Source organism: Danio rerio, chromosome 15 (assembly GCF_052040795.2).
Source record: "Danio rerio strain M-AB ecotype USA chromosome 15, GRCz13ab, whole genome shotgun sequence".
NCBI lineage: Eukaryota > Metazoa > Chordata > Actinopteri > Cypriniformes > Danionidae > Danio > Danio rerio.
The window spans coordinates 19,934,140-19,950,007 of record NC_141035.1 but is presented as its reverse complement, the minus strand read 5'-3'; the positions used below and the strand labels follow the sequence as shown (position 1 = coordinate 19,950,007).

The following is a 15,868-nucleotide window of genomic DNA, read 5'->3' as shown; positions in this document are numbered from 1 at the left end:
TAAAATGTATCTAATATCTGAAAACTGGAACACATTTTTTAAATAATGATAATGAAGGTTGAATGCAAGGACAGAAAGTGGACTTTGGCTTCATTATGTCATGCACACACTATTCGTGATGCAAATCAAGAAAGGTAGATATATAATTTCAGTCTTTGCAGCAATTAAACCAACATGTATGTGTCACTTAACAAATATTGTAGAAACGAAGACATTGAAAATCAATATTTATTGAGATATTGAACTGTTTAGCTTGTTTTACAGACAAAAAAAAATGTCTCTAATAAAATTGTGTGCGCTGTAGAACTGTCATCCCAGTCTGACTTCTGATGCTTCATTCTCCGTATATTGGGTTTTTAAACTGGTAGGCTGCTGGAGAAAATAAAGTAGAAATATAAATATATTTTGTAATGGCTACAATAATTAATAAAATTCAAACAAATGACAATTCAGAACTATGAAACTATGAAAATAAATTACGCTTTTGTTTTTTGCGTTTTTTGCCAGCATTTGTTGAGATGGAAAGCTCTGCCTGGTTGACTGAAATATGGAAAATATATATTGTATTATTTTCATTCCTATAACACAACATGTTAATCTTTAAGGATAAATATTGTCTTACCATAGTATGGTTTTACATCTGATGAATGACTAGTTGGCTCAGGAACAGCTGTGAAGGCTGAACATTTCAAAATAATGTAAAACTATTTGGTCATTTGTATTGATCAAATAAATGAATTTTAGAAAATGAAGAGTCACCTCTCTGATGATGTTGCCCATGCTGCACAGCAGAACTGGGATATGATGCAGGTCCATCATTTTCTTGACATGAAAAAAATACAACACCAATTTTTCCCCAAAATTGTAAAAAGCTATTAATTTGAAACAAACTTGAAATCCAGTCAGAGTCTAACAGTGTAGATGTTTGTCACAAGTAATTAACAATTAAAATATAAAACACATACCATAAACAACTGAAGGTCCCCTTCTTGGACCTTCACAAATAAGATTAAAGCATAAACATGTTTATTCTCACTTTAAAATACATTTTAGCAGCATAAAAATCATAAAAACCTTTACTGTTGTCACTTATGCTATCTATTAATTAAGCAATATATCAATAAATTAAACTTGATTTGATGTAACACAATGCCATGTAATCACTGTGCCCTCCTGTGATTTTTTTTCTTTTTTAAATATTTCCCAAATAATGTTTAACAGAGCAAGACATTTTTTACAGTATTTCCTATAATATCTTTTTATGTGGAATTTTTTTTGATTGTTTTATCAGCTAAAGTAAAAGCACTTTTAAATTTTTCATAAAACCATTTTAAAGTAAACATTAGTGACACGGTGGCGCAGTGGGTAGTGCTGTCCCCTTACAGCAAGAAGATCGCTGGTTCGAGCCTCAGCTGAGTCAGTTGGCGTTTCTGTGTGGAGTTAAGTGCATGTTCTCCCCGCTTTCGCGTGGGTTTCCTCCGGGTGCTCTGGTTTCCCCCACAGTCCAAAGACATGTGGTACAGGTGAATTGGGTAAGTTAGATTGTCCGTGGTGTATGTGTGTGAATGTGTGTGTATGGATGTTTCCCAGTGATGAGTTGTGGCTGGAATGGGCATCTGCTGCATAAAAACATGCTGATAAGTTGGCGGTTCATTCCGCTGTGGTAACCCCAGATTAATAAAGGGACTAAGCCAAAAAGAAAATGAATAAATGAATGAATATTATTATCTCCTTAAGCAATATATATTTTCGATTGTCTACAGAACAAACCATCATTAAATAACTTGCCTAATTACCCTAACTTGGCTAATTAACCTAGTTAAGCCTTTAAATGTCACTTTTAGCTGAATACTAGTATCTTGAAAAATATTGAGCAAAGATAAAATAAATCAGTTATTAGAGATGAGTTATTAAAACTATTATGTTTAGAAATGTGTTTAAAAAATCTTCTCTCTGTTAAACAGAAATTGGGGGAAAATATACAGGGGGGCTAATAATTCTGACTGCATCTAATGCTTTTACAGTTCACCCAGTTCACAAAAGAAATTGCTTCTTACCTTTTATAGTGTTCAGCTTCTCTGTTCACACACCTTTTGTTTCCCTCCATATATATATTTACTCTTAAATTGTAACTGACTTGCATATCAACACATTTTAACTAAATATCTTCTTTAATGTTATGCAGAAGAAAAAAAAAGTCACCTATATTTTATGTGAGTCAGTTTATTGTACGTTGTGTGATTGTAATAAAAAGTGATGTTTCTCACCCCGGTTGTTTCTGTGACTTCTGCTTTGTTCGACGGGATAGTTGCCTATACATGTGGAATGGTTTTCATGAAAATGAAGAAACCCCATAAAGAAAGCACACTGTTGAAGATCAGGTATATTACATAATGCTCACCTTCACTATGTATTACATTAACAGAGTTAGACTCGGATGATTTATCCTTTCCTGTAAAAAAAGAAGATATATTTTCAGAGATGAAGCAGATTTTATAACATTCATTTGTGTAAATATTGAGCCATTAGGTAACAAGAAATCAGTGCTTACCAAATAATTTTGAAATCATGCTGAATACAATGAAAAGCATGATAAACAACCCAGCTCCGGCAGCAAAGTAGAACCAGGGACTTAAATAATACATTTCTGCATGGAAAAATACAGATTGTTAAATAAATTTGAACAGAAGGAGATTTAATCATTTTGATTTTGTTTTTACAGAAAAACATTCGTCACCTTAGAATTTTATATATATATATATATATATATATATATATATATATATATATATATATGCAGGGTTTAACGCTAAGGATAACGCAAAATTTTTACGGGCCGCACCAAAAAAAAAAAAAAAAGTTAATTTCTTTTTCTTAGCCACATATATTAAAAAATGTGTCACAAAATATTGTCTGGGAATCTAGAATTTAAATATTTGAAAAATGTAAAATATAGAGTGTGGAAAATGTCCAGGTATTTTATTGCAAAACAAAAGGTGGCTGACTTAAAAGTGACAGCAAATCAAGTAAAACATCACTTCATTTTTTTCATCATGTTGTACCCATCTAAATGTTTCCATAACGTTAGAAGCTGACGTTTTCTTTTAGTTTCATAATTTGATATAGTGATTATGTTTCTGTCTATTAAAATTTTGTGACGAGGCAGCACTGCACCGATCGGGCCAGTAACGATCCCGTCTACTGTCCCGAGCACCTCTTACGCTGGCCCCTTGGCCATCGGGCAGTCCTTATTGTTGAGCCCTGATATATATATATATATATATATATATATATATATATATATATATATATATATATATATATATCGGTAACACTTTACAATAATAGTAAACAAATAATGATGTGTTAATTTGTAAACTAAACATTACTTTATTATAATGATGAGTTGATGCATGCGCTGATCATGAATTAACTTTAACTACAACATGAGTCACATGAGTCCGCTTGTGAATATCGGCTACCTGATTACCTGTTAGCACATGATTGTTTGTTAATTAATGTATTAATTACCACATTAGTTTATGCTTAATTGAACCATCATGAACTCATAAGCTGTTAATATAAATGTTGTGACTTTAATTGTAGGGGCACATCATCATTAACCCATTGTTAACTACTCATGAACTCCTTATGCACGTCAGTCTAGTGTGTTTACACTGAATAACAATGGAAAAGTGTTTTGTCAACATCAACATGAACAGTTTAAACACAGGAGTTCATGAGGATGAGTTAATGGTGATGAGCCCCACCAAGTAAAGTCATGACATAATTATACATCAACAGCTCATGAGTTTATGTCAATGACGTTTAGCTTAAACTTAAATGTTAATTAACACATTGATTAACAACATGCACTAACAAGTAATTAAGGTAGTCGTTATTTACACATGAACTCATGTGACTCATGTTGTAAAGTTAGTACATGATTAGTGTCCTCATCATTAACTCATAATTAATCAATGTTTAGTTTATATTAATACATCATTATTGTAAAGTGTCACCAATATATCTGTTAATTAACAGTTTCCGGATTTTTTGTTTTCAGTTTATTTGCAGTTGTGAATTGCATTATGGGATCTTGATCTCTGCTCTGTTGACTTTTGATGTTGAAAATAACTCTACAGTTTAACAAAGTATAATATAAATAATAATATAAAGTATAAGAAAGACAGAGAAATCCATCTGTAAAATAACAGAAAATGTACTGGCAGTAAATATACAACACCAACCAAGACAATAACACTATCTATTAAACTGTTAATAAAAGTCACTTTTTCTAACCTTTCAAGGTTAAAAGTTGTTGAAAGGACGATCAAGATCCCATTGTACAGTTCAAAAGCATAAATATATGGGGGGAAACAAAAAATAAACACATGAATTATAAAATATGGAAGACAGATTCATTTTTTCTAAATATTCATACATTTATGGATGTTTTAACACAAAGGTGTCTAGATTCATTCATACAAAACACTTAGTAACACAAATAACACCTAAATAAAGCAATAAACATTACTTAATAGATGACCCTGATATAAGTTATAACAAAATGTATTTTAAAAAAAATGAAAATTTGAATAGATCTGTGCTTTACAACTTTCAGTTTACAATCTTTCATCAAAAATTGTTAAACCATTTTACTTTTAAAACCAGTTTCCAGTATTTTACTGTAAAATTACAGTATAATTTTCAATAAATTCCCCTGTGAAGAAGCAACCGATGTTAACCAATACATTTCTTTAATGTTATACAGTTGAAGTCAGAATTATTAGCCCCCTTTAATTTTTTTTTTCTTTTTTACATATTTCCCAAATGATCAGAGCAAAGAAATTTTTACATTAACTGATAATATAATTTTGTTCTGGAGAAAGTCTTATTTGTTTCATTTTGGCTAGAATAAAAGCAGTTTTAAATTTTTTGAAACCATTTTAAGGTCAATATTAATAGCCCGTTTAAGCTATATAACTTTTTTGATAGTCTACAGAACTACAGAACTAGACTTCAACTAAGCATTGAAGAGTGTGTTGAAAAATATCTGGTCGAATATTATTTACTTTCATCATGGCAAAGATAAAATATATTTTTTTTTTGAAATGAGTTAATAAAACTATTATGTTTAGAAATGTGTTGGAAAAAATATTCTCTCCCTTAAACAGAAATTGGGGAAAAAATAAACACGGGGGCTGATAATAGAAGGGGTTGAATAATTCTGACTTCAAATATATAAATAAATTTGTATGTTATTGTATATTTATGTATAAATATATTTCTGCAGTAAAATAAATCTACAATTAAACAATTAAAATAAAATTACAATTGCACCAATACGGCATCCTGTAACACCTGAAACACTCACAATATTTTATAGTGAATTTCTGACAACATTTACAGTAGCTTCTTCTCATTCTCATATTTTTCCATGCTCTTAACTTACCCTGCGATGAATGATTCTGTATTTCTGTGATCCTCACTCTCCAGCATTCACTGTTCCACTCACAAAAGTACACACCAACCTCTGAAGAATCCAGATCATGGATGAGGATGGAGAAGTTTCCTTCCTCAACTAAAAGTGGAAAAGCAGTCACTCGTCCTTCTCTAGGATTTTCAAAGTAGATTCTGCCATCAGCTATGATCTTTACAAGAGTGTCTTTATTGTGACTCCATATCACTGTTTCATTGTTCAAGCTTGTATTAAAGTGACACGGGAGAAAGACTTGAGATTTCAGAGAGGCATTGATGCTGACTTCTGTATATCTTACTCTCCCGCAGCCCAGAGCTATACAAAAGCATCAAAATACAGCTGTTTTAGTACCATACAGCACATTTTCATCTTATAATAAAGTCAAAAACAGTTTTTAAGAACTGTCCGGTTGATTACCTTTAAACAAAGAAATATAAAAGTCCATTAAAATACATATACACTGAAAAATGATTGATTGGATTTGCTAAATGTTTTAAGGTAAGTGATTGCAAACAATTTATATGGGCTGAATTTAAACAAATTTCAGTAATGTTCGACTTAATTTGTTTGTTCAAATTCAGCCCATATAAATTGTTTGCAACCACCTTATGTAAATCCAATGAATTTTTTTTTCAATGAATATTTTTACATTTAAAAATCTAATTTAAACAATTATAATTAAAGATAATTAAATAGATGTAAAGAAAAACATTTGCCTACCATTAGAAGACACCAGAGCACCAACAAATATCCAAAGACATAAAATGTTCATGATGCATGTCATTCAAGATGTCTAGACTGAAAGACCAAGACAGAAATGGAGAGGAATGTGTAGGCTGATGTCCTTCACATGCTATTTCCTGTAAAATACACATGCACAGCCTCTTAAGTCTAAAGTGTCTTCACAGTTCAAGTGACTCGTCGTTATATGTCAGATTAGGGATGCATCTATCATCTGATAGTGAAAATATGTGCTTTACGATGCATTTGACAACAATAAATGCTAGATGTTATTATGCATTTGTGTGTTTTGAGGTTGCAGAATCAAACGCTGTCTATTTACCTCAGGTAAACTAGTTTCCTTTTTACCACATCCTGTTGCAAAGACAAAGTCAAATGTTAAAAGCATCTTGCAATTGAGCAAGTTAACAGCACAGCCCATGCTAGAGATTACTGTTGTCCAGCTGTGTTCAGAAAACACTTCAACATGTAGCCTACATGCGTATTTATTTGACTGAAATTAAAATTTACTGAAATTAACCGAGCTGCAGGGTTTCCCCTTTTTCGGAAACAGTGCATTACTGCATCGTTTATTTTAAGTCTCGCTTGCAACAACCGCAACAAGCGCGTGCGAAAGTAAAGCCGCATAACATTTCCTATAAATGGCCTTAAAATAACACTGGAGGTTTACAACAGATTTAAACTTATCTTCTTTACAGTGTAGCAAATGACTCTATAACTACCTGTAAGCTTATATAAAAAAATATTTATGATCTCTCATGAATTGTCGCAAAGGCGTACAGTCCATTTACTGATCCTGTATGTTTGTTACGGGCTGATCTTCCATGTAACTATTTCGTGTGTATATATATGTATTATCTATATAAATATAAATAATATATATATATATATATATATATATATATATATATATATATATATATATATATATATATATATATATATATATATATATATATATATATATATAGGCCTACTAATTATTTTGTCTTTTTGCAGGTTAATTGTAATAAACAACTTTCAAAATTATTATTTGCCTGTTTATCAAATTATATATTATGATATATTCTTAACTGCACATTCAACATTTATTTCTTCGATTCATTGTATCCGATTTTACCCCGTGTAGTGACTTTCCGTGATTGCTTTTCCTTCGCCTCAAATCATTATTAAAAGTAATAAGCGCGTCACCTAGTGGACAGAAGAGTCAATAGCAGGCTGTGACTATACAGATTGCAGGGAAATGATCAAACTGTTTTTTCAAGCATCAAAAATATATGTGTAATAAAGCTTTAAATTACAATAGGTTCTGTTTAACTGTCAAGGTCGTGACCATCATATATTTTAACGTGATTTGATGGCTTTAGTGTAACAATAGTTTAAATAATAATACTAAAACTAAGTAATTGTCATTTTACATTTGACTCTATCCTTTAAATCATCTAAGTTTTAACCAATTGTCAGCAAGAAGTAATCATTTAAATTATCATGAAATTAATTATGATCACTTGTTATTTTCTATATTCTAACTAAAGGTCTGAATAAGTTGCTTACATGTGTTTTATATTCTTGATTTCTCTTTGAATGAAGACAACATTTCTTACTCCATTGGCAGATTTTTTAATTAATTATAATTTTGAATACATTTTATTTTGTGTTTGTTTGTTTGTTTGTTTGTTTTAAGCATAAACTCCTAAAAACATTTTCAGAAAACAAGATTTTAAATCTTACATTAAGTCCTTAAGCAGACGCTTTTGTTTAAAGTGACTGGATGCAGACCTGGTGCAATCTGAGCTGCATCCAATGCTTTTTTAATATGCTCACATAAACCCAACCCTACCCCTCACAGTGGCATCCCTAGCTCCATTGAGTGCATCGTGTCTGACATTGCATCACTGAGATATGCAGTCTCAGCTTGCATCATCAAGGCTGCATCCAGATACTATTGGATTCAACAAGAGTCAATATACAGAAGTGCTTATACAAATGGTGTTAGTGTGAGAATTAGGTGCTAGGTGTTCTTTTACAGTGAGAGAGGAGTGTTTCTGGTGGTTTGTGTGAAGCACACCTCATAAATACAGTGTGTGTATAAGTACAGTGTATCTTTTTATTGTTTCTAGTTTTTTTTTTGTTTGTTTGTTTGTTTGTTTTATCTGCATTGCAAAATCAGATACAGTATGTTTGCATATTTTTCCACTTGTACACTTTGTGAGCCAGGCACATAAGAAACAAAGAGAAAACTTTTTATGTAGCTCATATATTAAATCGGTTTTCAGTTGTATTAAACATTAAACATTTTTCACTTAGTTTCCTATATAATCCAAAATGTTTTAAAGAAAGATAGAAAAGGGACACACTGTAAACGATTTCTGTTGTTTTCACGGTATTATACTGCATTTCTCAACAGTTGTTTACTGTATAAGCTGTGCACAGTGTGTTACTGTATATATTGCTGTTTTCACAGCATGATAATGTATTCTCAACATTTCCATACTGTGAACATGATTAACAGTATGCTACTGCAGATTTTACAATGAATTTGGGGAAAAAATCAGTTACTGTGCATCTAAATACAGTACTGCAAACGATCATGAAAAACTCTACACAAACTTTATTTTATTATTATTATGTTTATTTTATTTTTTGACAGTATTTTGTGAAGAAAAATAAACTAACCAGTTTCTTCAGACTGTTCGGTGCATAAAACTGTCCCCTGGTTTTCCATTTTTGGGTGTACTGCACCTTAATTTTATAAGGTTAACATGAAAATATTAAATCATTTTAATCAACATAACTTTGTGCTTAACCAAAACGTAAACTGGAACAAAAGTAATTGATTCATGAAACCAAAGTCAGCTTAAATGTCAGAATGACCAGCCTGCTTTAATATTACACCCTGGAGGTCAGAATCTCCGCTATCGGCAAAGCACGCTTAAAATTTACACATGATATCTATAAATAAACCACAGATTTGAGTTTGTAAGAACAACATTCTCGCATGAAACACTGTTAAAATTTCATTTCGTGACATATTAAACGCAATATTTATAATATTAGCTGGGCTTTCTCATCCGCCATTACCATTTGCTTGTTGATGTGAAATGAATTCTGGGAGAAAAAAATATTAATTCTCAAAACACTTCAAACGAACTTTATTCTTATTGTCAAGGTCAGATATATGTAATCATTTCGCTGGTAAAGTGAATAAAAAACAATGTTACTATATTGTAATCAATATCACGTTTGCACTGGTTCGGTTCAGCACTCGAGCGACTCTGAATCGTATTGAACCGTTTGCTCGGGAATTATTTGATCACACGTGTTCACAAGCACATTCAGCAATATGCAATTAGTGTACAATTAGTGTATAAATGCATGTGGCCAAGCAGTATAACGAAATAGTAATGAATCATATACAAAAAGGAATCGGTTTTAGGCGGATTCAAATCTTTACTGTTCACTAAGGAGCCGATGCATAGAACCGAACGGAAAGGACTCGACCTGCAGGCAACGGCTCTCCTAATTTGAAATTCACCTGTCGTCTTTCATCCAGCGAATTCATCCTCGGTAAGTGTTTTAAAGTCAAATTCTGTGCGTTGAAGGATTGTTTTGTATATATTTCTGTGTATTGAGTGTGTAATTTAAAAGAATTAACCAAGTGACATTAGTTGTAACGTTAGGTTCTTATGTTTTGTCACGCTGTCCGTTAACAAATGGTATTTTAAACAAGAAATAACAGACGCCAGGCGGTCATTGTAGTGTTTGCGAGGTATTAGATACAGTGAGTTTATCTTGAGTGAGTTTTTGACCATACGCTAAGTTACCTGAAAAAACATAACTTTAACTTATTGTAACTGCATTAATGCATTCTCTATTTCAGCACAACACTGAGATGAAGGCGAAGTCACCATGAAAAGTTAAACGTTTACCGTTAAGGTAAGCTCTGGTCTTCACATAGTCATTATGACTAAGCTATCATTATGGTAAAATTTTTCAACTGTAAGTTAGTTATTTAAACTAAACTCATAATGAAATGAGTCTTAACTGTTTTATTAAATGGAGCTGAAAATTAAATGCAGTTGAATTGTTTTAAGCTAAAGTTAATATTAACAAAATACATATTAATTGTCTATTTCTCAATAATGTTAATGAGCTTGATGTATAGTGTGTCATTAATTGTACATTTAATTTTTGGTGTTCAGGTGTACCTGAGGTGAGTGTACGAGTTCACAGATATAAGCCAAAGTCATTATCACTATATATATATATATATATATATATATATATATATATATATATACACTATTCTAAGAGAAATTGATGGGGTCAGGGAATGATTTGTGTACAAATGTATTTTAACCCCATACAGATTGGTATGGTTGTACCATAGATTTAGATTAATTAATGTTAAGTCTTATTTTACTCTTATTATATTTATCTGTTTTGCAGCTACAGTAATTGATGTTGAAAAACTGATGCTACCAATCACTCCTCACTTGATTATTCAAGGTAATGTTGATGTCTTCCTCATTTTGATTAGATTTTTAAATGTCAAGTTGTTCACAGATTTGTTGTGAGGAGTTTCATGTACAACCTCGTTTTCTTCTTCCAGCAGTTCCTAAGATAAAAAAATCTGGTGTTAAAACAGCCACGGCTATGCTATTTGCCTACCAAGTGCTGAGTAAATATTAGACAAACATTTTTTTCTATAACTGTTGTCTTTGTGTTTATTAGCAATTTTACTGGGCATATGTGTTTTTTTTTTCAAACAGCCTGGAAACTGTAAGTTTAGTTCAATATGTTATTTTATGCTATTCATTTTTGTCTTAACATGGATTGCATGTTGAAGCTATCGTTTCATAGTGGGAAAATGTAAAAGAGAACCACTAAATACAATGGCATAATGATTCTGCTTGTTCACAGAAGGTACTTGATTTAGTTTTCCTCAAGTGATGCATCAGTTTTTATGACTATTGCTTGACACTTGAATTGAAGGCACAGTTCACCCAAAAATGAAAATAATAGCATCTTTGGCATCCTCCACTTGTTTCAAAATAGTTATATATTTATTTTGTTCCGTTGAACACAAATTTATATTTTTTAAAGAAATTTGGTTCAAATATGGATGTCAATAGTTACTGGTTACTAACATTCTTCAAAATATCTGCTTTAGTGTTTAACAGAAATTCAAACTAGTTTAAAACACGTGGAGTAAATAGTGACAAAATAGTAAACTATTCCTTTAAATATTTTATTCTGAGACTTATTTATATGTGTCTTGTCTTTTGTCATATTGTCCTTCTAGCCCAGATTGTGATGGACCTGGAATGCGACACCAGTTACTCTTAAGACAAGAACCGAATAAAGCACAGATGTGGAGGGATTTGCAGCCAAACTAACTGGAGGGAAGGAACCTTTAGGTAAAAACACCTGCTTTATTTAGATCTGAATTATTTTATTTGACATAGAGATTTATTGTTTTAATTCTAATTTAAAGCAAACAAGGTTGAGCACCCCTGGTCTAAAAGCTCAAAAATGCTGTTTCCGTGATAAGGTTAAATGTAGTTGAGAAATAGATTCATTAGGATCAATGCTTAAAGTAAACATTTTCTTCTCTCTGTAGACCAAATATGTTTACTATCCCTCACATTTTAATAAATTGTTTCTGTTTTTGTTTCTTACAGTGTGGGTGAACATACTACCTGGATGTCCAACAAAGGCTGCACAAGAGCTCATTTGATAGCACATATTCTGTCCTGTCTACATCTCTGATGACCTGGAAGTGCTTCGACATCAGTGAGTAATACATCTTTATATTGTCATGCATACAGGATTTCTGTAAGCTTAGCTTTAATGTTAGTTTGTAATCAGCAGTGACTGTTTTAAAAAATTAAGTATTTAAATTATTCTAAACGTTTTACTGATGCTGTGCACAGTAACGTTATGATGATTTAGTTTGAGGAAATGTCACTGGAGAGGTGTTCGTATAAAAAATTAATAAATAAATAAATTGTATGAAATGACTCGATAAAATGTTTATTTGCCTCGCTGACATGCCATCACTGCTGCATATTGAAATATAGTAATATAAATTGACAGCAGAATATTACCACAAACATTTCATGAAGTAGGCTAGACTGCTCTTTAGTTCTCTACTCAACTTTAACACATTTCCTCATGTCGCTGAGCCTCTCTGCAGATTTTGCCAAAAATGAATGCTTAGTGATTACTTTGTTTTATGCAGACCAAATATCAGTAACTTATCATTAGCATTATTTAAAGAAAAATCACCCACAGCTTTCATGTTCTCTAACGCAATCTTGTCTGTAAGTTAGAAGTGGATTTATACGTGTTAAAAGCCTAAAAGTATTTAATTAACATTAGTCACGTTAAATTAGATTATTTTATTTATTTAATTTTAAATATGTAGCCTTTTAAAGTCAGAATGAACTGTGTTTACCCCTCTTAAATCCGTGGAAGCACTAGTAGTGTGATCATGGAATCAGATATTCGAGCTATACTGAGTCAGACATTAAGATAAGATGAGACTTTATTTTTTACACACCTGTGTGGACACCTGACTAGCGATCTTCAAGAACAATGCCCGCTGATCTTTTCCCCATTAACGTTAGTGTAATTGTGAATTGACAACAAACTGTATTTCACCAACAAAAACAATTAAAAAACTGTTTTATATAACTGATATATATATATATATATATATATATATATATATATATATATATATATATATATATATATATATATATATATATATATATTTAAACAGCAGTGCAGTGTTTCGTTTCTGAATGAATTAAATGGTTTGAGGGATGATTAGTTTTTACTTCAGTGATTGATTTTGCTTGTCATTTTTGCAGGATCATCATCATGTTGCTGCCCTTTTTCACTCTCCCTTTCCACATCATTTGGCCTTCATCATTTCCTGTCTTGTAGCAGTATTCTCACCTTTTTTAAAATTGTAATAATTTTTGATGCATTAAATGTTGACTGGTTTTAATGATCAATTGTTCATTAGTGTTCTGTTGCTCTGTTATATTGAATTATTGCTACTGTTTTAGCATGGTTTACACAATAAATCTTTATTCTGAAGTTAAAGTTTCAGTTTCTTTATTTTTCTTGTACGTCTTGAACAGTTAAAATAACACTTGTGCAATTTTTGAACATTTTTTACCCATTATAAAGTAGCACAATTAAATTAAATAAAATAACATTTAATAACTGTAAAATACTATACAGTAATAATGAAAGTAACAATAAAATACCGTAGTTCTTCATGGTAAAAATGTACAATAAAATACTGTTTTCAGTTTTGCAGTATGTGCACCACTACTGTAATTAGTGTTACAGTAAAAATCAACAACAGTAAAATGATGTATTACATTTTACAGTAAATTTAATACTAATGTAATTAGTATTACAGTAATGTTACTGTTTTATGAAATACATCAGCTACTGGATAATTGTTGCCAGTAACTTACTGTTAATTTAACAAGAAATCGTTTACAGTGCAATTAAAACATAATAAAGCTAACATTCATTTAATAAAGTTGCTTGTTTATTTGTATTTTACCAGTTAAACTCTGCTGCTATTTTGGGATTTCCACCTGGATTTTGCCAACCCAAATTTAAAAGCTTCCCAAACCCACATGCAGAGGTGTAATTGCAAAAATCTGGTATCCTTTTAAAGAAAACCCTTTGAATTTTCATAAAAAACCATCAGGGCTGGACTGGGGCAAAATCGGCCCTGGCATTTTGGGCCAGAGCGGCCCACTACATTCAATCAAAATGCTATCTATCTGTGCATGACCAATATGTTTATCAACTCCTATTTTATAAAACACAAAAGCCCTATATATATATATTATTATTTTTTAAATAAATACAGACATTAATTTCAATTTAATTTTTGTATACTGTCCATTAAGATTTTAGTTAAGTTCTAAAAAATACACTATTCATTTATTTTCCTTCGCCTTAGTCCCTTATTTATTAGGGGTTGCCACACAGTGGAATGAATTGCCAACTATTCCAGCATGTTTTATGCAGCAGATGCTCTTCCAGCCACAACCCAGTACAGGAAATCACCCATACACACTCATTCACACACACTCATACACTACAGTCAAATTAGCTTATTCAATACACTATTCACTAAGCCTATATTAAATAATAAACATAAACAAAACTGGCTGTTGATGCATGGGTAAATCTTCAAAGGGAACAGTATTTTATAACCTCATCCTGCTTGCTGTTTCACTATGTAAATAATTAAAACATAATATAAGGAAATTTGTTTCATTTTGATATTTTGATTGACAGACACCAAACAGCCTCGTGTATCTACACATATATGTGAGTGTCATCTTCACTCTGCATTTGTATAACAAAACATGTCTTAAATATAACTGCCTCTAATTTTCATTGAATAGAACGAACTTTACCCCGTCTCTTTTGCTGAATATCAGTTTTAATAATCAATAATGGCCATTATAAAAGTATAACGTACAATGAATTAATGCGATAAAGGTAAGCAATCAGTCAATGTCCAGAATCAACGTGGTTACATAAATTAATATATTAGCTTATCTTTGCACTCAGCCAAAACAGTTACCTGAGAACAAGTGATTCAAAAGACTGAAGAGTCGTTAGAGACAACGTGATGAATTTTATTATCACGTTTAACAGCTATAGTGAGATAAGATTCAACAGATAGTTGATTAACTGTCCGACATTTACTATACTCTCACCTGGGGATTATACTCAAAGCACCCGCGCTGAAATACTGGCTGCAGCTCTTGGCAGAGTGTGTGTGGTCACGTGATTTGCGTTTTTAGCCGTGTACTAGAACAAACGTAGAACTTTTCAGAACCGCTAAATAAAATGCCAGTGTGTTTCCCGCGATTTCTCTGCGCCTCCCTTCTTTTCCTTCTCTATGACTCGACTATTAATTTTGACAAATACACACAGACGATGCACGCACACACAGAGCCCAAAATACTAGGAGTTTATGATTGGGCCAGCCCAATGTCAATAAAGAAAGTGCCAATGGGCTGCAGAGTGTCACGGGCCTGCCCGGTCTGTCTGTCCGGAAAAAACACCTCCCTCCCCCAAGTGGTGCTCACTGCAGAGCCATTTGGACAGAGCTGAGCTCCAACGAGGGGGAGCTTGAGCTCTCGCTCCTCCTTTCTTTCACTTCTTCTACGAGTGATGTCACTGGGGGTAGGGTTAGGGGTGGGGTTGGTGTACGCATTAAAACAGCTTATAGGAGGAGGAGCGAGAGCTCATGCTCCCCCTCGCTGGAGCTCAGCTCTGCTCAAATGGCTCTGCAGCGAGCAGCGTCTCGGGAAAAAAAGCATCTACTTTTAGAGTCACACAGATCACAGCATCGTAAATTAATAAGGCAGAAAAAAAACGATAGGCTGCAAAGCCTTTTATGGGCCGATCAGATCTAAGACGATGATCAGCCCGGCCTAAAAAGTGCATCGGCTTAGTGGGAAACCACCCAGTCTGCCAGATGGCCAGTCTGCCCGAACACCATTAAAAGTGTTTAAAATATCTGTATATGTTGTCTGTGTTACAATAAACACCTAAAAAAAAAAAAAAGAGGCGCTTTTTGTATTT

At 32.3% G+C, this 15,868-nt stretch overlaps 1 protein-coding gene and 1 long non-coding RNA gene across 17 annotated transcripts; one reads left to right on the top strand and one right to left on the bottom strand.

The window, feature by feature from the left end:
- Window positions 1-210: 210 nt before the first annotated feature.
- LOC101884208 (uncharacterized) lies at window positions 211-15,354 on the bottom strand. Of its 10 annotated transcripts, none has more exons than XM_087283899.1 (12): window positions 14,995-15,354; window positions 6,546-6,577; window positions 6,203-6,342; window positions 5,456-5,797; window positions 2,552-2,647; window positions 2,402-2,452; window positions 2,268-2,312; window positions 966-995; window positions 760-822; window positions 623-679; window positions 481-540; window positions 211-372 (listed from the first exon to the last, which is right to left on the bottom strand). In XM_087283899.1, exons 3-12 carry the CDS (start codon window positions 6,264-6,266, stop codon window positions 335-337), a joined length of 846 nt encoding a protein of 281 aa, XP_087140025.1. In that variant the 5' UTR covers window positions 6,267-6,342; window positions 6,546-6,577; window positions 14,995-15,354; the 3' UTR covers window positions 211-334. The 10 variants fall into 10 exon arrangements, with proteins under 10 accessions (XP_087140025.1, XP_087140030.1, XP_087140028.1 ...); XM_087283904.1 differs by having other exon boundaries at window positions 211-369; window positions 14,995-15,190; XM_087283902.1 differs by having other exon boundaries at window positions 6,203-6,280; window positions 14,995-15,058.
- On the top strand, window positions 9,167-13,247 carry LOC147840590 (uncharacterized). 7 transcript variants are annotated; one of them, XR_015509242.1, is made up of 7 exons: window positions 9,506-9,790; window positions 10,104-10,159; window positions 10,673-10,732; window positions 10,839-10,904; window positions 11,529-11,643; window positions 11,908-12,019; window positions 13,105-13,247. It is a non-coding gene; the product is annotated as an uncharacterized LOC147840590 (long non-coding RNA). The 7 variants fall into 7 exon arrangements; XR_015509241.1 differs by having other exon boundaries at window positions 10,836-10,904; XR_015509237.1 differs by lacking the exon at window positions 10,839-10,904 and having other exon boundaries at window positions 9,167-9,790.
- Window positions 15,355-15,868: the final 514 nt, after the last annotated feature.